Source organism: Phallusia mammillata, chromosome 1, assembly GCF_965637545.1.
Source record: "Phallusia mammillata chromosome 1, kaPhaMamm4.hap1.1, whole genome shotgun sequence".
Taxonomy (NCBI): domain Eukaryota; kingdom Metazoa; phylum Chordata; class Ascidiacea; order Phlebobranchia; family Ascidiidae; genus Phallusia; species Phallusia mammillata.
This window is the reverse complement of record NC_137252.1, coordinates 32,264,342-32,289,795: the sequence shown is the minus strand read 5'-3', so window position 1 is coordinate 32,289,795 and position 25,454 is coordinate 32,264,342. Positions and strand designations below refer to the sequence as shown.

The 25,454-nt window shown below is 32.6% G+C and overlaps 1 protein-coding gene across 6 annotated transcripts; it reads left to right on the top strand.

Annotated features, from left to right (window-relative positions):
- The first annotated feature begins 1,127 nt into the window (after positions 1-1,127).
- LOC145222754 (caspase recruitment domain-containing protein 11-like) lies at positions 1,128-24,765 on the top strand. Of its 6 annotated transcripts, XM_080088951.1 has the most exons (16): positions 1,134-1,393; positions 1,903-2,025; positions 2,583-2,769; positions 3,908-4,094; positions 6,452-6,598; positions 9,418-9,558; positions 10,138-10,263; positions 11,974-12,159; positions 13,049-13,103; positions 13,426-13,460; positions 16,511-16,570; positions 17,713-17,856; positions 18,478-18,513; positions 21,206-21,238; positions 21,362-21,403; positions 22,932-24,765. In XM_080088951.1, exons 1-16 carry the CDS (start codon positions 1,189-1,191, stop codon positions 23,091-23,093), a joined length of 1,869 nt encoding a protein of 622 aa, XP_079945077.1. In that variant the 5' UTR covers positions 1,134-1,188; the 3' UTR covers positions 23,094-24,765. The 6 variants fall into 6 exon arrangements, with proteins under 6 accessions (XP_079945085.1, XP_079945077.1, XP_079945100.1 ...); XM_080088959.1 differs by lacking the exon at positions 21,206-21,238 and having other exon boundaries at positions 1,128-1,393; XM_080088974.1 differs by lacking the exon at positions 16,511-16,570.
- Positions 24,766-25,454: the final 689 nt, after the last annotated feature.

The following is a 25,454-nucleotide window of genomic DNA, read 5'->3' as shown; positions in this document are numbered from 1 at the left end:
CTGCTGCACATAACGTCAAGAGTTTTTGGATCGCGGCTTTTCCGGTTTATTTGTGCTCTGTCACGCGTAAATACGGAAAAGTACCGAAAATCTCTTGTTCTCTCTGGTTATCGCTTGCATGAAAATAACTTTTAGACGCCATTCAAGCTCCGCGGGGCAGAACAGTCTTTAAAGCCGCAAGGATTAAAGAGCGATAAAGCGGTTTAAATATATTGCATTCGTTGGCGTTTGGGCATGACCTGTACAAGATAAAATTTTACATGCCCACAGCTGAAAATAGTTCGTTATTTTTGCAAAATGAAACCGATCTTTTATTGGAGGCAACCTGATTACAAATATTTTCATGTCGCGAAATTTGAGTGATAAGTGGGAAAGCCCCAGGTCACGGATCAGTGGTTTGCAAACAACCAATTCGATAAAAATGATTTTAGTTTCTCTTCGAAAGCAGGTGGTTTTAATGACGACAGATGTCAACAAAAATGTCCTTAGTGAGCATATATACTTATCGAACTTGGCAGGTGTGCAATGGTTTAAGGTCTTGTGACAAAGTACCAGTTTAAGAGTACTTATTATGTATGATATGCATTGACTGCATTCGTTGGGTTGATTTGAGTTTATTTCGCCGGGCAAAATCGTAGCAGCACAATTGCGCTAAAATATTTACCAAGCCGGAAATAGCTGCCCAACGTTCAGACGATTTCATATTTGAAATACGTTGAAATTATAGCATTTTTTAAATAACTTTAGGATTTTTTTGGATTTTCTTTGTTCAAAATTTGCATAAAATTTTTGGATCAAAAAAATAATGTGTAAACTTTTCTGCATTTGTTTTCAATTAATATTGCAAGTTTAAGCTATAAACTCTTACTAAATAGTTAGCTATCACTAATTTATGGCATAGAATGTTTGCCTTGTTTAAAAAAGAAATTGCAATTCAACTGACAGCAATTCAACTGAATTATGCCTTCAAAGGGAATTGTTTCATAAAACTTACTGCAATCTGAAATAATCTGACTGTCTATTATCATACCCCATTACCACTTTTTGAAGGAAATGGATTGGATTAGTTTTGTAAATTCATTTGAAAAAAATATTATTATTTTTTAATACTTCTAATTCTACATTTTAGTAAAAAGAGCAGCAGCTCCTAATTGTTCCTGCATAATGTGAAATAAAACAACTTAAATCATGAGTACCGGCGACAACATGGAAAATTGGGAAGAGCATGAGATGATGTGGAAAGATGATTTGCAGTCGTATCGAATGCATCTCGTTGAAAGCGTTAACTACCAAAAAATTTGTCCCGCTCTTCTGACACATAAAGTCATTGATAACGAGGACCATGAGGAATTATCAAATCATTATACAATTCGGACAGAAAAAATGAGAACTAGTATGTTTTTGTGATTTTGTTATTGGTTTTAAAAGTCGGATGACTGATTTTTGTTTGATAATTATTTATCATAAAAATATATTTATCTTTAGAGTGTAAATAGCCATTTGGTCTATCAACCATTTCTCCAAAATACTGTCATAATGTAAAAAATTATCCACAATGTAGTTGTTAAGAATATGTTTTTTTACTTTAATTTAAATTTTTGATGTTTTCAAAAAACAGTTTACATTGTTCACAATTTAAGTTAAAAAAATGCATGGTTTACAATCAATATTAACTATAGTTAAGTAAATATCAAAAACAAACTAAAATCATAACTTAATTTATTCATTTGTATCTACTATACACTTGTAACTGGTTTGACTTTACAATATCATACAAACACAGCTTCAGCTATCAATAATTTTCTTTGTTTTGCAATAAAGTTTAGGAGTAAACTTACTATCCAAAACTGACATGTATATTTGTGTGGTTTTGTTTTCAATTTTGCCTATGTGTTTTTTCAGACCGCCTCATCGATATTCTGCAACGAAAAAATGAACAGAGCTATCTGAAATTTCTGGATGTGCTTGGAGCTTACTATCCTATTGTGTTTACAGAAATGACTGGAAAAGAACCCAAAACAATCGGTAAGTACACATTTTAAAGTTCAAACTTGACCCAACTTTGGTAGCAATGAACTTAGCAAACTGGATTTTACCTTTATCATTTTTCTATCAAATTTAAAATTATATATACTCCTGTTTTTTACACATAAAAACAATTATCTTGGTGACATTTTTAAAGAAAAACGATCTAGATACCTAAAAATTTGCACTATTTTTACTGGAGATGCACAAAATCAGCTTAGTTGTGTTCGGCCAAATAAAAAAATTGGGCTATTTTGCAGAATAAATTCAGCCGATTCAACTGAAATATTTATGACGTCAGGCAAAGTCGTACGCTACACGTTTGACATTTAAACATAAGTATGCAGTTTGAAAGATTCAGGGGAACCTTGTTGAGCAGAAATGACACAATTTATGCTTTAAATTTCTGTTTGCAAAAGATTTTGGGTTCGTCCGAATTATAACAAATTATCCCGCTGAAATTGGATCGTTGAAGAAATCGCTGATTCAACCAAATATATTCAGCAAACAAATTTTTGGTACATAATTTATTTGTTTCCATTTATTTCTTGATGCAGCATCAGACACATCATTATTCGATGTACCAAAAGACGAACTATGTCCCTTATTGATGCAAGCGCTTGATCGAATGCAACAAGAAAACTTTGATTTTTCGAGGAGATTAAGCAGGTGCAGTCATGCATTGGAAGATCGAATCCAAGAGTGTGAAAGATCGAATAAAAAAATTAAAGATCTTCAGCAAAGGTGGGCAAAACTTGTTAAACTTGAAGAACGACTTACAACATAAACCTTTGATGCAAACTCACTTGCTAATTCTTAGTATCTGTAGTAAGTTTTCTTGGAAAATTTGTAACTATTTTAAAACTGACCTTGAACAGCAATATCGAGGTCAAAGCTAGAGATTAAATTCTCAAATGATTTAGAGCAGGGGTCGGTAACCTTTTAGGCGAGGCGTGCCAATTTACTTGTTATTTCCATGTGTTAATGACCTCGCGTGCCAACGTTTTTCTAAATAATAGTGGTACGTGCCAGCAGATATCAATACTAAAGAGAAACCAGAGTGTTTTGTGCACATAGGGCTGAATTTTAAGACAATGACATGATAAAAACTGAAAACAAGCTGTGCAACTGGTTAAATTGTTACTTCAATATAAAAACGCAAATCGGTTGGCGTGCCATGAAAACCCACCTCGCGTGCCAACCTCAGCACGCGTGCCAGGGGTTGCCGACCCCTGATTTAGAGTGTTTTCTACCTTTCTTTTAAACTACTTTCATAAATATATGACAGTATAATGATGAAAAAAGAATATGGACAAAACTTTTTTAAGTTTGGATTGGACCGTACTGATTTGTCCTTTAGAATATAAAACATATGCACCATCTTTGTACTGTAACCAATTCACATGAACACTCTTTTGTTGCAACAACAATCATGAGCGTAGGTTGAATGGTGTACATAGTAACTCAGTTAAATATGATATAGAATGTATAAAATGGAAATATATTGGAAAGCCACCTTTCTAGTTTCTGTTTGTGGTTGAGAAAAGATAAAGATTAATAAATTTTCCAGTATTTTTATTTTTTTCTCTAAAATTATTTCTTTTTTTAGCTGGTTAAAATTAGGCATAACAATGATCTAAACGTAGTTTGTGAAATTACAGACAAATCATTATAATTGTGCATGAACAATTGCTTTTTTGTTAATTATGATTCAATGAAGGGCAATTTCTGCATTTTTGTTCTACTTTAATTTACATAGTAGCACAATGTGACTTTAATAAAGATTTTAAAATAACCTCAGCTCTTGGGAGTCACAACTAAATTGCCTGACTCAGCAGTGATAGAGTTACAAAGGGTTAACATAAATTTATATACTTTTTAGAGTTGATCGCTATGACAACATCGACAGCGAAATGGCAACGCTACGACAAGATGTTGATCGTTTGAAGACAGAAAACTACACAGTCTGCATGAGAATGATCGACACCAACAGCGAAAACTCAAAACTTCGAGACACAAACATGAAACTGAAAAATGACAACGACAAATTAAGAGTTGATTTGCAGAAGGTGGGCGGTTGTTTATTTTGACCTGTAACATGTTTTTGTTTTCAAAGGCTGAAGAATTCCTATATGTAGGGTTCCCATACCATCCTTATTTCTAAGAAATGTCCTTGTTTTTGACTTGAGCCCTTATCTGTCTCATTTTCAATAAGTACAAAACTTCTATCATTTTCCTCTGGCAAATGGTCTATCTTATACATACCAAAATAAGTTTTTTCGCCGATATTTTGTGACATAAAAAAGGTTGGTGGAGGTACACATCACAGCATATCTGGAACAGATAGGTTCTGGCAATAATGTGGCATGTGATATGCCATGGCTAGTATTAAAAGATATGATCAAAAACGTTTGTTTCATTTCACTTGAAAAATAAATTTTCAGTTGTCCTTACTATGGAGTCCATTTGGATGGCAACCCTGCCTATATGATGCATGCTGTGTATTATTTTTGTACAATTGACCCCAAAACTGTGGCATAGAATTGAATATTAAATTTGGCAAACAAAACATCAAAATACATAGATTGCTGCTGCATTTGAACACACAATTGTAACCAATATACGTTTTACAGTGGTTAATTATGTCATCAAGTTTGAAGTATACTAAAACACAAAAGACTTTGCAGTCTGTCAAGTCAGTGTGATTAGGTGCATGATTTCAAAATCCCCATGTGCAGTCTGTATGTGAAGTCATAGAATGCACTATGATGTCACAGTGAAAACTGAGAGGGCTGTTGGTCATGTAATGAACTATATCAGGAAGTCATATGCACAGGGGGAATGTGTGCAGTCTGTCACATGCAAACCTATTGTGTGGTGTATATGAACGACGACCCTTTACAGCAGTGCTTCTAAATTTTCTTTGCAGCGACCCGAATTCTAAGTTAAACGAATAGCCAAGCAGTGGCAACCCAAATTTTGTTGCACATTTTTTTTTCAAAACCTGCAATGTCATAGAACTATTCACCAAATAACTTTTTACTGCAATCATTTGAAAGACATAACGTCAAATGTATATGCAAAAAACACTGCACTTAGTTAACAAAAGCTTTGTGTGTTATGGATGACTCAATAAATTACATGGTGATTTAGGTCATGACCCATGGGTTGAGAACCACTGCTTTGCTGAAATAACATACCCCTCTCATGATACTTACTTACACTATAGGTTTTGCACAAACTGTTTTAGTTTCGGTTTTTGACTTATGTAGATGGCCTAAATGAAATTATAAATTAATTCAGTGTATAAATTACAAGCACCAAACCTATAAACATAGAATATTATCAAGATATATATTCTGTATGGGTAAATGTTTGCAAAATGGGCTTCTAGCAAAACAATAGAATAAAAACTGAAAGTAATTAACGCTACTGATTGCACAGTTAAATCTGAGAATAAAATCTATCATGTAATGGATATTTTTTCCTGATAGATTATTAACCCATTATAAAATATTTGCACAACGAAATTCTTTGTTTGAATACTTTAACATTTTTGTTTGCAAACAGTTTGATTATTATAAGTGTGGCAAAAATGTTTTTTGGCGATTATTCATTGACTGTTTAACATAATTGCCCAACCCCAAAAGAGAATAAAATTGCCCACACTATTGCTTGTTCCAGTGTTTTTCACTTTTTGTTGTTGAATTTTTCTCTTCAGAATTTAAAACATATTTATTCCTCTGTAATATACTACATAGTAAATGCCAAACCGTACAAAGATCATTAAAATTAGGGCATTTTATAGTGATGGGACGATACCAGATTTTGAAGCGAGTACCGATACCGAGTACGAGTACCACATGTATATATATACCTTCGATACCGAGTACCGAGTGCGATTACCGAGTACTTAAGTGTAGTGTTGTACTTAGTTGTATATCACTAGCTAATTTATCTGCCATGCTCGGGGTAAAGGCGTGCGCACACACATGCCGAAAAATGTAATCACCACGTGATAGCGAAAAAGACGTACGTAAACTGGCGGGACTTTTTTCCAATTTTGTGCTGTCCGAAGCAAATATTGACCAAAAGTTGCCCGTATTCTTATGGTGTAAATCGGCCTTCGGTACTCGCACGTTGGTATCGAAAACTGAGACAAAATATTTCGATACCGAGTACGAGTATCGATACCACTGAAATCGTTCGATACCATCGATACCGAGTACCGGGTACCGGGTACTCGTCCCATCACTAGTATTTTATAAATATCACAGATCATATGCGGAGAACTTGAGTGTGTACATACAAACCACATGTAAAAAGTTAAAGAAAATTCTCCATTAAAGTTTTAAAATTCCTCCCCGTTTGGAAACCATTAAAATAAATTCAAAAAACACAAATATTAATGACAATTATTTTACAGTTGGAAAGTTGTGTTGCCCTGGAACGAAACCAGTCGGTGAGATTACGAAATCGATTACAATGCAGCCCTAGCGACCGGGATATTATGGAAATGAAGAAAGAAATTGACGAACTTAAACTAAAACTCGCTCAAGCCCACAGTCAAAGTGTAAGTTTTTCTCATATTTACCTGAATTTAAAAGCATCAAGCGAATAAATATGACTTTCGAACAGTGCACACTGTTTTGACCTACAAGGTCTCATCAGTGCAGCTGGTAACAAGACATAGGCAGTATTGGTTAGTGTTGCCATCCAACGGCACCCAGTTTGTTGGGAGCAGCGGGCTAAAAATCCATGTCTATTTTGTTCGATGCCACTGGGCAACACCAGTTAAATGTCAACACTAGCCAATACCACCTATTTCTTGTCACCAGCTGCACTAATGGGACCTTATAGGTCGAAACAGTGTGCACTGTCTGAAGCTTACCTGAATTTGGTGTTAAAAATAGCATCAACGCATGGTGAGGTGCATTTATATTATTTTGACTGGTTGTGGTGTTCTCTGGTTTTATTATCCAGTTGTACAAAGCACAGGATTGATTATTTTAGGTTGACTTTGGAGGTGTTCCCATGTGAGTACTAACGTAAGTTAAACATGGTCAGGGTTTAAGGCAGGAGTTTACAATGGAGAATCCTAGTGCCCTATGAGGTGTTTGCAATAAGAGGAGGTGCTGCAGATAAATGAACAATTGAGAAAGCTTTGTAATATATCTGGACATTTAGAACATACTACAGCCTTAAAGGAAAATAGGATTTCTACCTCTTTAGGAAATAAATCACAGTACGCCAGGTCACCAAGCATTCACCACCATATGGCAAGGCGAAGGCTAGAAAAATCTAGCCTGCGGTGGGATTCGAACCCACGACAGGAGTCTTTCCGGGACTAACTCTCTACCAACTGAGCTACGCAGGCTCAGTGGAGAATCCTCCGAAAGTTGAATTACAAGCACCGTTGCCTACTTGTATGCTGCACATGTCAGGTTCGTAGTAGGGGATCGCCAGATTGACCAGTATCAGTTAAGATGAACATAAATTTATAACTGGGATCAGCCCTGAAGCTCATCTGTAGTAAATGGTTGTGAAAATATTATCTAGTTTCAATATCAGATTTGGAGTTGATAAACTGGCATCAGTTTATGAGCATAAAATGTTATTGAGGCTTTATTTACCTAAGGGGGCAATCAACAAGTTGCCAAGGGGGTGGTACAGTGATAACTTGGCTAAAGACTGGTTTAAGAGTTGGATATGATTGTGTTGTACTAGACTCTATACCAGTGGTTCTTAAACTGTGGTATTTGTACCACTCATGGTACGCTGGAACTTTTCAGGTGGTACGCGAGTGGCTTTCTGTGATACCTAATTTTAGTCTGGTCTAAAATAACTTTACTGATCAGCCCTGATTTGGGCAAAACTTTAAATTGCTAAATATGCTAGCCAAGTCAAGGATATGCCTATTTGTTGGTCTAACTATTCAAACAGGGTTTAGGACGTTTTTCGCAGCGATAGAAAAAGTTGTCAGGTGTATAAGATTGAGAACCACTGCTCTATGCAAATGTGGACCTTGCATATATTGAATACAGTGTATTGCGCCAATAATAATAGTAGCATTCAGCAACGGCATGTATTTAATAACTACAAGTTGTAAAAGTATGTTAAAGTAAGAAATAATTACTGCAAACTCCAATTACAACAAGTGGGATAAGTTACAATGTGCAAAGTTAATTTGGTGCACCCACTGAAGCATGGACTTGACTCAACTTCGTGCTTGAGTGTCTTGTGTGTCAAGTTTCAAACCTTGTTTGTAACACTTTATTTAATATTCTACTACAGAGGATGCCAATTTCTTGAGATACAGTTTTTACCCTTGTCTGTTGTATTGCAGTGCTATAATTATTGCATACACATTTTCTTAGAATTACAAAACAATGCTGAAAATTCCAGTCAGCCGTCATTTTCACTTCCGTTGAATTCCCCATAACTTGTATGCTTGGAAATTTTGTACTTCCCACTATTTGAATTACATCACCTAGTGAGCACAGGTTGTGCCCATTGTTTTGTTTTAGGAAAACTTAAATCGCAGTGCTACTAACACAAGAACTGCAAAATACCGATAGATGATGTGAAGAGCGCAGTTATTAAATTTAACAGTAAAACTGGGATGGGGTCAGGGACTGAATTTATCTGGGTTTTTGAGTTGATTTTTTATTGTTATTATTTTCATGAAACCTTATCCCTAACCGTCAGCTTTTTACACAAATTTTATTTTCAATATTTGCTACAGCCCTGTGCGCTACATATCGGAATTTAGCAAACCTGTCCACTGTGACTGTTAGTATCTCTACCTACTTAAACATACAAAATTGGACCAGATGACAAACTATGCTCAAATACAGCTTTACTACACAGTAGTCATACTTGTTATGAATTCCCCATTTTTGTTTGTGTCATATGTGAGCCTGTTGGCATCTTTTCAGGAAGAAAATGTGGCTTAAACTTTTTTAATTTGCAATGTAGGTAGCCAAAATTGGTCCCTGTTATACTTCAGTAGTAATTAATCATACTATATGATGTGTAGTCATATTATGTTGCTTGCTAAACAAAGATTGATTTGCAGTAAGGAATCATACATGAACTACTTAAGACCTTTTTTAGTAAAAATATATTTTTTAACACAGCTATACTAAAAAAAATTAAAAACACAAAGTCAAATCTGCCTGTAAAAAATCGGGTCATATAATATAATTTTTTAATGTGCAAATTGTAACTTTTTATTGTGAAGATATATAAAAATTACTCAGTTAATGAAAGTATTTTTAAAAATATTAATGAAAGTACCATCAATTTTGTTTTTGGATTATACTTGGCAAGTTTATTGATTAAAATTGATTTGATGAGCTGCAACTAAAACAATAAACTGTTTTGTTTTAGTATCGCGACGAGGACAATGACATGAGAATACAGATTTTAAAGCGAGATAAAGATGAGGCAATTGAAATGTATGCCGAAGCTTTGGATAATTTAAACAAACTCAGAGAAGATTGTGCGAATGCTGAGAGTGCAAGAGACAAGGTAATATATCTATTTTCTTTCAAAGACACTTTAACAAACTTATTGTGCATTTTACTAGATTTTTTTTCTCAAAATCATTTAATAAAACATTCATGTGTTTTGATAATTTACTGGAAAATGAGTGGGCAACCTCAGAATGTTTTAAAAACACTGGTTGTGCTCCCAACACTGAACAAAAACTTTTATATCTATTCAAAATAAACAACTAAAGTTATTTCTGAGTGGGTCTTATGTAAAATGACAAATGCATGTTATGTGGCCCACAGCTGTTGTTTTAAATTGTGTTGTGTATGGCCGGCTACTGTTTGAATTAAGTTTTTGGATTGTGTAAACTTTTGACTTCACTTTCCATAGAACTTTATTGACCGACAAAAAGGAAGTATACATGATGCTCACACAAATATCATATATTTGTGTTCTAATTCTACTGGTAATTACTTCGCCAAAAAACATTGGCCCATTAAAAAGTGTTTCGGACACCCCTTTTATAGGTTTACTGTGTTTAAACAGAACATCTGTGTCATGTGACCGGTTTACTGTTTTGTAATTCATTTACAGTAACTTTTTTGTTGTTGAAAGTATTTGGATGAAAAAGAGCAACTAGACCTGACTTGTTCGGTCCTCCGAAGCGATTGTGATATGTATAAGATGAGGAGAGACACTGTGTGGCAGCAACTGCAAGAAGTCGAAAAGGAACGAGAAATGGTGAGTTTGATTTTCATGAAAAATGAAAGGTTTACATTTTGTAATCTGCGCATTCGATACATAGTTGGTTTGATTATATTGAAAAGTTTTTTTATTTTAAAATCTGTATGTTATATAGTAAACATATTGCAGTACATTGCTGCAATTCAAACTTTTTTTAATTTCGTGTTTGAATCTTCTATTTTTTTGGAAATATATTTGTGTAATTTACAGTTCAGCTGGTTAAACTAAACAAGGGACAAAATATTTTTCAAAATTTTGTTTAAATTACTTTGTTATTTTTTACTGCATAGAGCCAAACAAAAAAATATTTTAAACTGCTTTTTATGCATTTCAAACAAATCTAAAAACTGCTTTCCATGTGTTTATCCTTTTTGAAACAGTTATATTTGAAAACTATATAGTCCTAATCATAAATTGAATCACATAGATTTTTAGTTCACAGTTTATATGTTTTCATGAATAACTACTCGTAATGTACAACTCTAATCACTCTCTTTTAAGGCAACATGAATGTGTAATTTTACATCTAATTTGATTATGAATTTCCCATCTAATAATAGATTTGCTCATATATCGCTCTAATATGATGCATTAGGCTTGTGCGATAGGAAGTCTACAAAATGTCGTATGTCAGCCAAACGGAAACATGATATTTATAATCTTGGTTGCAAAGCTATTTCTATTCTATCTAAAGCAATGCACATGTATATGGTGCTTGCTTAAAGACTTGCTAATCATTCAATACATTACAGCTATCTTATTTGCATGTCTCTATACTATATTTTAACACATTGTTTCCCAACAATTGGGTCATGACCTAAATTTCTGTTGTCTGGTTTTGCAACAGATAAAAAACAGTACATAATAACAATAATTCTACAAAAATGTAACAGCATATCCCACTGTTAAAGTCAATGGGAATTGTTTAATGAAGTTTGTACCAAAAACAGTACATTTTAAGATTCCCTTTTACTTTATTTTGTTCAGCTTTTCTTAATTTGGTAAAATCAGCAAAAAATACAAACACTAAATGAGTGACATCAATTTAAACACTAATGTGAGTAATATAAATACCAATATGAGTAAAATATAAATACTAATTGAGTAGCATGAATACTGTACTGGTGCGACTAAAATGTAAATACTAATTGAGTAACATAAATTTAAACACTAATGTGAGTAAAATACCAACACTAATTGAGTAACATGAATAATGTACTTATGTGAGTAAAATAAATGTTAATTAAGTAAAATGAATATAAATACTAATTGAGTAACATAATACTGTACTAAGTTAGTAAAATATAAACACTAATTGAGTAAAATCAATATAAATACTAATGTGAGTATAATATAAATACTAATTGACTAACATAATACTGTACTAAGTTAGTAAAATATAAACACTAATTGAGTAAAATCAATATAAATACTAATGTGAGTATAATATAAATACTAATTGAGTAACATAATACTGTACTAAGTTAGTAAAATATAAACACTAATTGAGTAAAATCAATATAAATACTAATTGAGTAACATAATACTGTAATGATGTAAGCAAAATAAAAATACTAATTTAGTAACAAAAATACTGGCATTATGTGAGTAAAATATAAATACTATTTGAGTAACATGGACACCGTGCTAATTTAGGTAATATAAAGATACTAATTAAGACAATTATAATTAATTTGCTTTTCACAGGTTATGAAAGAGAGAAATGAGGCACAAAGCTTTGCAAAAGCCTGTATGCAGGAGAAAGCACAATATCGCACACAAATTCGACAGCTTGAGGAGAGGTTCGACCAACAAACACAATCACTCCTTGAAAAAGAAAGAGAAGTTCTTTCAGTGAAGGCGATATTAAGAGACCAGAATCGAATTGCTGAGGTGTGAAATTGTTTTTTCAGTTCAATTTTAGGGAAACAATATTAAGATGAAATTAAATTTCAAGAAAGTATATGTATTGATGTATGGCATTGTAAGTTAATTACATATTATTTGCAGATAAATTAGATGTAAACACCATGTTTCTGCAAAAATCTGACTTGTTATATATAGCAAATACATAATACATTTTTTTTAATTGTAATTTTATAACACATAAAAAGATTGATAATATATAATTTAAACTCCTGTTTTTGCTGCTTTGTGTAGAAACATGATTTTAGATTTTCTCAGAAACATGATCATATATTGACATTGCATCATAAAAATAACAAGCTGCTTTTGGTTGCTTACACTCTCAGCTTTCATTTGGTCACAAAACCCAAATACTGTAACTGTGACCTGGCTGGAATTTATTTTATGGCAAAAAAATCCTAAATTTTATTGTTTCGCAAATATTTAAAAACAGACACAAAGCTTGTCATATTAACACTGTTTTTATTTGGCGATATTAGTGAAACATAATATCTCAAAAATTTGCCTCATTTTAGATACTTACTTTGTTATGTAAAGTAGAAAATAACGGCCCATATGGACAAAAAAACGACATTTTTCAAGCGTTTCGGCAAATATTTTATTATTTGAACTGTTCTATTTTTTATACTTTTGTGCCTGTTTAAGGTTAATTGTTATTTGTACAACTTTCCATTTGAAAAAAAATGTCAACACAGCACAGTTGCATGTTTTTCACTTGTTCATGCAGAAAAAGGCAAAACAGATTATACATTGATATAAAATAGGACATATGAAATTTAGCCATAGGGTAACTTAGCTTCTTCTATATATAAGTTTAATAAAATGTTTCACAAAAAACTCACAAAGTTATTTTTAGGGTTGTTCTTGGCCAAACACTTATAAACCAACTACAAATTCGATTGGAACCAGCAGTAAGTAACTTCTCAAATATTATATAAGTTGTGTTTTTTATTTCATTAGTCTTTTTAGTAACATTTTCTTTGTTGTAATTTAAAAAATAACTTTATAATGCCCGTAAATATGTGTAAACAAATTTTGTCGTAACAAGATTTTTTCCAAAAAATATTAAAGTTTTGATATAATTGTTTGTGGGGTTTTTTTTCTGATCAGTTTTTGCTTTAAGGAATAAAAAAAATGTTTGTTAGATATTGAGTGAAAAAAATCCATCATAACACACTAAATACTTTTTGCAAAATTTTATTTCTCAAACCTAAATTGTTCTTTTGTTTTTAGCTGCTTCAAGTACTCCTACAGCTCAAACCGATTCGGTAAGTTTTTGTCAATTAACATTTTACAAACTTTTACAAAAAACAGTTTGCAGTGGTTTTGGAACTGATTTGAAAACAAAATTGTGACATAATTGAATTGACATGCCAATGTTTTTTGCGGTTTTGTGCAATATATAACTAAACTATACCACCAAGTATTGAGACTGTAAAACGGTTTGAAAACATCAACTTGGACTGGAAATACATAACATACAAAATAAAATTATTATATTTCTGTTTACTGCACAGCATGTTTCAAAGATGTTTAGCATAATTAGTTTAGGTTGTGATTTTTCAACATTAGCAATGCCGATTTATTGGTCTCATTAATTTTTTGGTGCTTGCACTAGTCTAGTTTATAAACTGTGCACTTTTACTTATTTTTTTACATATATTTTGGTGTTAATCAATTGATTTTAATCTTAATCATGTATCTAACATTTTTTTGAAGACTACCATGAAATATTGCTAGATTGAATGATTTATAACATATAATGCAAGACAATTTGTTTTTTATTTTAGTTTTTAGTTGTTTTGCATGGAATACACATTATATAATGGTGTTTATTTCTAACAAACCTCTATACTGTACAATATTTTAAGGCAAATACAAAATCTGGCAATAGGCTTATTTATATGCGTGTACAATAAACAACAACAGATGGTATATTTTCAAGATTATTTTTGAAGTCCAATTCCATGACCTGACCATATCACTAGACGATTCATTGATTGTTTGTTTACTCAATTTGGAGTAGTTTCTGTTTTTTATTTCGGGATATTTATTTGTCTGACGTAGGTGAAATTTCTCTATAAAAGAAATATTTTATTGAGTGGGACTAAAACGCATAAGGGTAACATTTCTAGTCGTTTGAAAATGCCTTTAAAAGCAAAAGTGTTCATTTTTCTTTTATTTACACCCATTTTTAGATTCTGTAAAAAAGATACTCTAGTTTTTTTGACCAACTAATCTTGCCTACCTAGGTTTTTTTTTACTTTTTTTTCATCTCCAAAACATATCAAAGTTACCTTTGTTGAGAAATAGCCAAAATGTAAGGTTTATTAACAACAAGATTTCACAATTGTGAGTTTAGCCACAATAAATTGATCACCCATGACCATGCATGTTGTCTAGTAAATACATGTTTCACAAAGTAATGAATCAAAACAACAAATAGTCACCGGTCTACTTTGAATCACTTTAAATGTGGCCTGCAACATAAAATTATTCAATTATTTGGTAATTGATCAATTTGGCTGTCTAGATCAGTAGTTCCCAACCTGTGGGTCGCCAAGGTAGTGGTTCAACTCGACTTTGGCCATGGACCACTAGCCCCAATAACTTAAATTCATGTCAATTTTAACATGTAGCTCTGAGGTCATTACAACTTGGCAAATGTTATGAAGGGGTCATGGCAGCAAGGAGGTTGGGAACCACTGGTCTAGATCATTGTTTATGTAATGTCTTCAGTCTATGGACTTAAGTTACTTTGTGATTTGGCCACCATTTACAAACAGAAATATTTTTTGACTGTAAACAGTTTTCATTGCTTTTTTATTTTTCTGAAATCTTCAAGTGTTCATCCTACTTATGCTGAGGCAAAAACAACCTAAGGGCTAAGAAACAATAATTTGCATGTGACTATGATGTAACTAGTTTTTAAGAAGTATTTTTAAGTGCCTAAACCTTCTACAGATGGTAGTCTGAATCATTATCATTCGTCAACAGTTTCGCTTGACTTGATCACTGTAAAATTCACACACAAACTCATTCAAGCTTTTCTAAATGGTAGTGTGAATCACATTGATGATTCAGCACTTTCGCCTGACCCAAAACACTACCCAGCTAGCACCAGTAATGTTGAAAGTTGTAGTGGTGTGTTAATTTGAATCAGTCCTTACGTTTCACCGCATAGCCATCTTACACTTTATTTGCATTACAAAAAATGTGATAGTTGATAAATAAGAATATGACAAATGCGATCTGACTAAAAAAATGCCTGCTACCTAACTATCCCTGTTGGGGTCCATGTTTTTGTTTTTGACAAAATTAAGAAAATGTCATAGTATGTTCTAAGTAACATCAATATGAAAATAAGTAACAACAATAAAATAGTATCAGTATAAAAACATTAATGTTCATTGATATTAAACTCTTTTTTTCTATTTTATGTATTAAGTACCAATTGCTTACCTAAACTACATTACCAACTTTTATCATAACTTAAATCGATAAAATAATATCAGTATAAAATTCACTGATGCTTAAACTGTTTTCAGTTTTATTTTTTTGTCCCAATTGGCTACCGGAAATTCATTACCATATATTCCTCACTACTCTATGACCACAATTCACCGTATTTACCACAAAGCAGTGGTAAATTGTGGAAATGCATGGGTTTCCTGTTAATGCTGCATTTTTGACAATGTTCCAGGTATCACTATGTCAGCCACATGATCGAATTATTCTGCCAATTTCCACTAACATGGTTGCACCATCCTCAAAAATTCTATGTTGCCAACCATCTTGCCAAACTTAAAGTTATTCTTTGGCACATTATAAATGGATCTGTTCATAAGTTTAATGACGAAAATAGCGGCCCAAACAGACACAAAAAGCGACATGCATTGTTATTCAAATGTTTCGCCAAATGTTCATGCCATCATCAGTGATATGAGGGGCTACATAAGTTACACCCGTTTATAACTACTTGAGTCTCATAAAAGATTATTCTTTTCCTGAATATTTTAGCTGTGTTTACCACTTCTACTGCTGTTTAGTCCAAATGTTCATTTCACCAATTACGTATTCACTATGTGTCCGTGAAAAGTCTGCTACAAAAATTTCAGCAAACTTGTTTTTGGTGTGTGTTTTGAAAAGAAATCATTTTTCGAAGGCTTATGATATTTTAAAATCTATGTATATTTTTCATTTTTTTCTTTTCAAATTTTTACAATATGCACAGATTTACTTCCTCCTACAAGTTTTATTATTTTTTCTTTGGCTCGATATATCTTATGATTTTCTATTATTATTTGCACCTTTGTAGGATGAGGCATCTGACCGCGGATTTCGAAAACGCACCCATAGAACTAAGTACTATTCCAAGGTTTGTGTTTCTAGGGAACAAGACTGCTATTTCCCTGTGTCATCATTTTGTGCATGACTATCATTTTCATGAAATGTTTTTCAAACTTATTTTCTTTTTCTGACGCAGTCATGTAAAATAACAGTAAAGTTTTATGCCTCATCTCATAAAAATGATGCAAACTGCTGTGCTGCTGTGATTTAGTATCACAAACAAACCAACAAACCAAAAAACATTTAAAAAATAACAAACAGACTAATTTTTTGCATGTGGCAAGTTTTAATTTTCTCTCTTGAATTGACTATTCTGTGATTTTTGGCAAAATTGCATTTTAAATAATTTTCCCTGCATGTTTTCTATTTGCTGTGTGGTTCTGTTGCTTGAAGTGGAGTATGCAATTTCTTGTGTTTTAAAATAACTTATGATCGAGAATTTGTCTAATATTGGTATGTTTAAAAGATACTTACCAATATTGTTCGGGTTGCCATAGATTTAACCAACAATTTTAGGTAAATCATTATATTTAAGTTGTTCTTACAAACTAATCTTGCAAGTTGCTTTGTTAATAATGCATCTGTACTGAAATAAAACCCCCCAGGTTCTTAAAACTAGGTAAAATTAGGGATGCAGGTATTATAAAGGACATTTTTTATGGAAATCATATTTCCTGTCCATTAAAACTGGAACCAATTTTAGAAATAACAACTGTATGGCAATCCTGCGCAGGTGTTTTTTAAGGTTTGGTTTGGGTGACCGCTAAGTAGTTTTAAGAGACCGCAAGTGTTTCATTTAAATACCAAAAAATAGCCATATTTGCTTAAACGAATTATTTATTAGTTGCAAGTCCAAATTTTGGGAAACCGCTGGAGAAATTTGGAGGACTGTTTCGGTCCCCCAAAACACCTTAAAAAAAAACACTGATCCTGCGTATAGTAATGTAAGAAACAACATCTATTACACCTGATTAAGTAACAGCATATGTTGTCATTACTGTAATAATTTTTGTTTCTAGATGGGCAGTGATTTACATACAAATGAATACATTACTACAATATCTATTCTAGGACAGACTTAGTACACCATGTATAAACTATAATTTTATGCAAACACATTTAGATTTTTGTAAACTTTTTTGTCATTCTGATATGTTTTCTATGTTTCAGTTTTTGAAAAGTTCGGAAATATATTCTCAGCCCGATGTTGGAGTTAACCTTAACGGAATCAAAAACGTGTTTCCTGAAATACCGTTAGCCCCGAATTACGGCCCCAACGACAAAGATGGCTTAGCTCATCCTCAGGCGCAAAATGTAAATATTTACATTTTAATTTGTAAACTGTGCTTTTTATATGTAACTTGAGGTTAGCTTGGTCTGTTATACAAACTTTGAGCTGGATTTGTTACGGGAAATGTAAATGTTTGCCTTCATAAACGTAAATCCGAAGAAATTATGATGACTGGATAACCTTATTAAATTTAATTCATAATGCCAACTAATTTGGTTAGGTGGAATAACGGTTCTCATGCTTTATCGGTTAAAGGTTTGCTATGTTTGTAAATTAGCACCAAATAAAAGCGTTTTGTGATCCCTATGAAAACACAAACTATGCTCAATTGCAAAAATCCCAACGTTTCCAACATTTTGGAGTCATTTGGCATGTTTTTTTAATTCATTTAGTTTTAAATGCACCCAAGACATAATAATATTTGTGCTATTGTACAAACAAAAAGACCAAACTACCTAAAGTTGTTTTTTTGTTATGACCAGTGTTTTAAAAACTCAAATGAACTGTTAAATTGAACACCTTTTAAAGTAACTGCACAAGTTAAACTCTTTATAAATGTCAAATTTTTGTCTATGCAAAGTTAAATTTGTCACTTTTTGTGACACTAAAACATTGGTCATATTTTTTCTTTTTTTCATCAAAAGCGAAAAAGACTTTACAGCATGGAATATTATTTGAAGGTTTGTTAGCATCATTCACTTTGCATGAAAATCATCATCGCTTTTGCATGTTAATATTGTCATTTGCCAAAACTTTCACTTTTTTAACTTTGAGAAAGAACTTCCTTGGTTATATTAGAAAAATGCAAATTGTCGGTGCAAAAAAAACATATAGTTACTGGTTACTGGGTCAAAAGAACAATATACAACTCATAACTACGATTATTTTTTGACTTGTCAAAATTTTTAGAATAGGTCAAAAATTGTCAAAATTGTTTACAAAGTCAAAATTTTTTACAAAGTTAAAATCGTTTACAAACTGCAATGTCATGGTGTTGTAGAGGTTGCACTACCAGTGAAATATTCATTTTACACCTTGTAGCTTACTTTATATTGTTATAATTGGCCCATTGCCTAATTATTGCGAATCATAAACTATCAAGTGAGTGAAATAATTAGGTTGATATGGCGTGATGCTCAACACACCTCAAAACGTGCAAAGTTTCGGTAGGTCCCAAGTCATTTTACGGCAGCTGGAGTTTAGGTGCAGCTCTTGCTTTGTTTTTGTTTTAGATACTTCATGTATCTTTCGTTTCGACAAATGTATTGAATAATTTTCGTTGTGTCTTAGCTGCAGTTTTTTGGCAATGATTTTTAATTAGCTCATTCCCTTTTCAGAATAGGCTAGGTCTGTGTTCAGATTTTTGCCCTTCTGTTAGACTTTTGCACATTCTTTCGCTCTAGTTCAGTGGTTCCCAAACTTTGTCATATTTTTTTCAAAACGGTCCCTTTGCCATTATTTCGAGGGCTCGCGGTCCTTAAGCCTAAATGTGTATTTCATAAAAACGAAAGTTGATTGCAGGATTTTAGCTAGTTATGCAAAATTGTGCATAATAATCATCCAAAGACAGCATGTGACATCACAAACAGGACAAAAAACATTACGATTGTGCACGAACAATTGCGTTTTTGATAGTTGTCATTTAATAAAGGCCATTGTTTAGCAATGGAGACAGTCGATTCTCAAATCTACTTTGATTTAAACTTATTTAGTGGCACAAACTGCTGCCAAATAAGATTATAGAATTACTTCAACCACTTTGCGGTCCCCCCAAAATTGCCTCACGGACCCCTAAAGGACCGCGGACCCCAGTTTGGGAACCGCTGCTCTAGTTAGATTAGCCGAGCCGTATTTTAACTTTTTGAACAATAATGCGTAATTTAACTACTTGAATTCTTCATAGGTCAAAATTTTGTCAAAAAAAAGTTTTTTAAAGTCAAAATTTGTCAAAATTTTCAATTTGTAGGTCAAAATTTTTCGTTTTTTAGGTCATAAAATAATCGCCCTACTCATAACCGTTAGAAAACTAAAACTTGTTATAATTTTATTTGTCACATATTTCTTCATACTCTTTACAAACGTTTCTTGTTGGCTGTAGGAGTTTAAAAGACTGTTCAGTTTAGAATCCAGTGAGCTATGTTTTTTTTACAGTTCCTGGCCAAGATTAGGGTGATGTGTTACCCTCTTTTAGAAAAAAAAAATTACAACTCCTTGTGCAAACAAAGCACATAGCTAATTTCCCAAGTGTTTTTATGCTCAGGTTTAACCAGACTTCACAAAAAATGGCTGATTTTCTTGACACATGGCTATGGTTATAATATATTGCCTCTATGCAATCAAACAGAACATGCCAGTATCGGTGTGGGGTTAACCAGATTTAACTGTAGCGAATTTTAAAGGGGAGGAAACAACAGTATTATTAAACCAGTCAGATCACAAAGATCTTTAATACATTCTTGTCAATAGCTTAACACTTAACATTATAGTCACATAGTTGAGCATTGGAAGTGATGTCATTTCACTGACACATCACTATGTAATGTAAACTTTCCATGACTCTGTGGTCTGTGTATTATTGAGAAACAAACACACAACACACTGTGTTTCGCTTTTCATTAGTTGGTGGAATATATTACTATTAATAATTTCCTGATGTGTTCCCCGCATATACTTTCCGAGATGTTCCTGCATTGTACAATTTTATTTTGGATTTCTGCTTCGTTGTGTCAAAACTATCATACTTGTGATTTTGGTTGGTTTGGAAATGTTTGATTTTTCTAGTGTCGGTTTCACCCTACGAATATTCATAAAAATGTAAAATTTGATGCCCTGGTAAAATTGCTGCATGGTTAGCATTTTTTGTATTGCTTTAAAGCTGGTTGCCTTTTCATATACATTGTTCTAGGTTTGTTAAGGTTAAGTTTTGCTGTTCTGAGGCTTATGTAAAGTTCAAGTTTTGCTGTTCAAGAAAATCATTGCATGTTAGTTTTTGTACACTTTTTAAAAGCTGGTTGCCTTTTTCACATAGATAATTCTAGGTTTGTAAAGGTCAAATTTTGCCATTCTAAGGCTTATGTAAAGGTCACATTTTGCTGTCTAAGACAAATTATTGCATGTTAGCCTTTTTTGCATTGCTTTAAGCTGGTTGTCCTATCACATACATTTTTCTGACTTTAAAAAAAGGTTTTCTTGGTTTGGCTTGGTTTGTTAAATGTTAGTTACTAATAAGTATCTATGTCACATAATTATAAAACTGTCAAATCCACACATACTGCTAACATATGCTTTGTCATCAAGCTTGTCATGTCATTTATGTTTTTTCCAAGATGTTTTTAAACAATTCCAATAAGTATTGGCATGAAAACTTTTTAGACAAATTGGAGAAAAAGCTTTGCATCATATGCGGTAAGCAGTAGCATGGTCATTTGCTTTCAAATATCATTTTGTTCGGCTTTTTATTTGGTTGGCGTGCTGCATGCAGAAATGGTTTGTAAATACCTGGTTATAATATGTTGGATTAATTAATAGGAAGATTTGACGAATGTTGTTCGAGAGGAAAGAAAATCTAAGGTACTTCAAAATTTGGTGTTTTTGTTTTTACTAACTTTCTTAAGTTAAAAAAACGTTTACAGTTGACATGAATATATACTGTAAGCTTTATGGTGGTATGTTTTTTTTTAACATGTTATTCTGTTACAGATAGATTTTCAAATTGATTATATAATATGCTTGGCAAAATGGTTATACAATTATCCATATCCGACTACATTTGCAAATACAGTGAACCTGTAACAAGTAAAAAAAATGTTGTAAGTGATAGTGAAATAGGTGGAGTTATAAACTTGAATAGGAAATATTTTGTTTTCTCACTGCATATAAAATTAAATTTATAAACAAAGCTTAGAAAAATGCTTGGCAAAAACAAACAATCTAGACAAATTTATAAAAAAATTGGCAAATGGTTTGAAATACCACAATTTCTGCCGATCACTGTTTTGCTCTTCATAGCGTTTGAAAGCTGCATAGCTATTACTGGCTTGGTGATTGTTTTAAGGCTATTGTGTTGCTGTGTGTTCTTTTACCAAGTGAACTTAACTCAACCCAACTGACTAGCCTTTCGTTTTCGTAAGATAGGAACTTATTGTTATATTTTTAAATCTCCCCAAACATGACAATGGGCTGATTGACTAAGAATTTCTCGGTTACATTGATCACAAAAAACTAGTGTGTGCTATTTTAAGCCAATTTTTAAAAGATTGTAATGTGTGAAACTACGACTGGTTTTCATTCTACTGTTAATTATGGGTCCCTGTTTCCAGAAGCATAAATTCCAAAGTTGTTACTAAGCTTTTTAAACAATAGTTTTCCTGACCTAGTCCAAATATACACATGTGGCTCCTTTTGTTGAGACAGAGAGCATTAAAAAACATCGAACTTTTGAACCAGTTTTACAAACATCACACTGTAACTATAAACCACTTGTGTGCTTGAGTAAACAAAGGATAAAGAGTGTTAAAAATAGCACATTTTGTTGAACCATATACCTTCTTTTTTTGCTCTGACGTCAAAACTTTTAGGCCCATGCTAAGATAAGCATAAAAAAGTCTTAATGTTTTATATTTGTAAAACTTCTTGTTCTCAAAATTTGTAGCACAAGGTTTCTTCAACTTGGCTATTCTGCCCATATATTGGCATTTTTTAACTTAGGTATATGGTACAGGATTAGTAAGGGAATGCATCAGGTTTGGGGACCATTATCTGTAAGAATTCTGCCTAATATTTATACAAATGGGTGAGATGTAACAGTTCACAAAGTCTGCAATAAGTAATTTTTAAAATCTCCAAAAGCTTTCTTCTAGGATACTGTTAAAGAAGGCTTTAAAACATTTTTATGGGTCCCTGACCATCACAAAAACTACAACTTTTTTTAACCTTACATTACTTTCATTATTACACGTTTTCATAGAGTCCCAATAAGTAAGTTGTTATATAGAGGGAAAAAAGCAAAAGTCTGGGACCTAAAGAGAGTAAGATACATAAAGTAGAGGTAGTGTAATTTATGAAAAACTTTTTATTATCAATATTTCACATTTTTCAGGAGATTAAACGACAACCTGCACATCGTCGCAAAAAAGTTCAAAACAACTCATCAAGTAGCAAACAGCGCTCAAGCGAATCAATGTCGACTAATTCCAATGAAGACTCTCCGCCGGAGCAAAACGACAATGTCATGCTATCAATGGCATCGCTGTCATTGTGACCAGTTATGATGCCAATTTAAGTAGCTTGATAAACTATTGCAGTGGAAGTAGTAAAAATTGCAATGATGTTTTTGGTAGACGTTGATGCAATAATTGTTGTTTGTTTGAAACAATCACTCTTTGTCAAGTGATTGTGGACAAAACCTTGTTGTTTTTATTTGAAGTGCCAATCTTAGCAACTTTATGCAGTACCTACTTTTAGAAAACACTTCCATTAGTTCATGTAACTAGTTCTTTGTTTTAGACTAAACAAAGCCACTGTATTGAAGGCATTACCAAACCGATAACTGTATTTTTACATTAATGCTGTATCATTTGTTAAATTTCATTAAATGACTTTGCCTGTGCCTTGCTTTCTTGTAGAAAACTTTTGATAACTTCTTGAAACCTAAAAACTAAACATAATTTTTGCCATTGGTTTAAAACAGTGAAAATTCTTCAAAAAACACCAATTTTTTGTTGGTCAAATCAGTTAAACCTAAACACAACATGATCTTGTTGCCCTTGCAATAAGGGATTTATGCCTGAATGGTTCATTAGAAGTTTTGCCAATAGTAGCATAATAAATCGGGTGGTAAATTGGCTATGTAGTTTTTCTAAATGTAAAGTAAATGGGATAAAACCATGCTGCCAAAAGATTCTCGCACTTTAGCATCTTCTTTTATATTTAAATTGTCAATGATTTGCCACAAATGGCAGTAAGGGCCAAGGGACTGTACAACTGAAAAATCACCCCTGAAAAATAAGGGTCAAACTACGCTTTACAATTCCGTATATGATGCTAGGCAAAAGGTTAAGTACCTAAAATGCATTACCAGACACATTTGGATTAATTTTTTTAATATAGGTTATGAAAAGTTAGCTTAATGGTGTCTACTGGCCCAAATAATCACATTTTGTACTTGACGGCAATATGACAATTCTATATATTAGTTCCAGCATAGAAAAAAATCTCTGAAACTGCATTTTTGTTATGAATCTAAGGGTGAACTATGTTTTAAACCTTATTGTGCCTTTTACTCGTGTTGTGCTTTTCCCTTTAATCGCTTAAGTACTGCTTTTCTTTGTTTACTATCTTTGTAATATATATGTGTGGCATTTTTAAATCTCCTTCATGCCCAAAATGTTTTTTGTGTGCTTGCTCTTCAACACTCAAACATTCAGAACTAAAAAAATACTGTAAAACGTTATGTCTCTTTTTAATCCCGTTTATAAAACTACATGAAATTAAACCAAAATATTTGTAAACCCTTCTCTAACCTAGACACTGCACATTTTAGAGAAAACAAAAATGTTAAAAATTTAGACTATGGGAGCATTAATATTTCAAAATCAGTATTTTTGTGAAGCTTTCTTCAATATGGGTGAATTTTCCACTGTGGTGTCAGCTTCTACTGTATGTTGCTATGTCCCCTCTTACCAAACCTACTGTAACAACAGACAAACTTCAAACTAGTACAGTGACAACAAGTATTTTTTATGACTCTGTTTTGATTGTTTAATACCTGTAACCCAATGTTACCCTTACCAACAATACCTTTTTCAGACTTATTGTATTTTATTGCATTTAAGTTCCATAAACAGCATAGCAAAAAACGCTGAAATGTCCTCTTTTTATATTGCCTTTGTGGCTTTCAATGCTTACGAAAAGAATAAAATGCTTTGTGGTAAGTAGTGGACAATTTGAGCTGTTACATGAGAAAATATACCACACATCAGTTTGATTTATTTTTTGCCGAACAAATGCGACTTGACATTACTATGTCTGTCATATTACAGTTTTAAAGCTACTTTTTTGCGTTGTTGGTAATCTATGGCAGGGCTCTTCAACCTAGATGCACCACAACAATCACAGAGGTAAATGGGTACCAAGTTACCAAAAATCTAATATTAGTTTAAGTAATTTGCAGAGCATGTATTGTAATGAACATACCACCACACTTTCAAACAGTTTTGTTGTCTTGAAAAATGTCACCTTTTTTCATTTAGCTTACCATTTGTATTCCATATTAGTCAAATGGCCATTAGAATCCCTTGATGGTCACATAAGATACAAGGGTGCCTGAAATGGCAGCAAAGTGAGCATTAGAGGAAAATGGTTTGCTGAGCACTGACCTAGAGTATGTTCTGCAGCCTTTTTTAAATCACTATTACAAATTTCACCAAAAATGTTAAATAACAACATAGTAAGCACAAAACACTTTGTAAAAATCATTATTTTATTTCAACACTTGTGTTTAACACACATGCCTGTTTCTGTCAACAACTTAACATTATAAATCTTAAAGTTGTTTTTTTGCTACCTCACACTTCAGCACTACACACTTAATGTAGAGTACTGATCAGGGGATCACCATATA

What these genes read in the sequence shown, in the direction of transcription:
- LOC145222754 (XM_080088951.1), top strand. Translation starts at nt 1,189, where the DNA reads ATGAGTACCGGCGACAACATGGAAAATTGGGAAGAGCATGAGATGATG. An exon ending in GACAGAAAAAATGAGAACTA is followed by an intron (nt 1,394 to 1,902) that starts GTATGTTTTTGT and finishes GTGTTTTTTCAG; the next exon opens with ACCGCCTCATCGATATTCTG. An exon ending in CTACAGCTCAAACCGATTCG is followed by an intron (nt 13,461 to 16,510) that starts GTAAGTTTTTGT and finishes GCACCTTTGTAG; the next exon opens with GATGAGGCATCTGACCGCGG.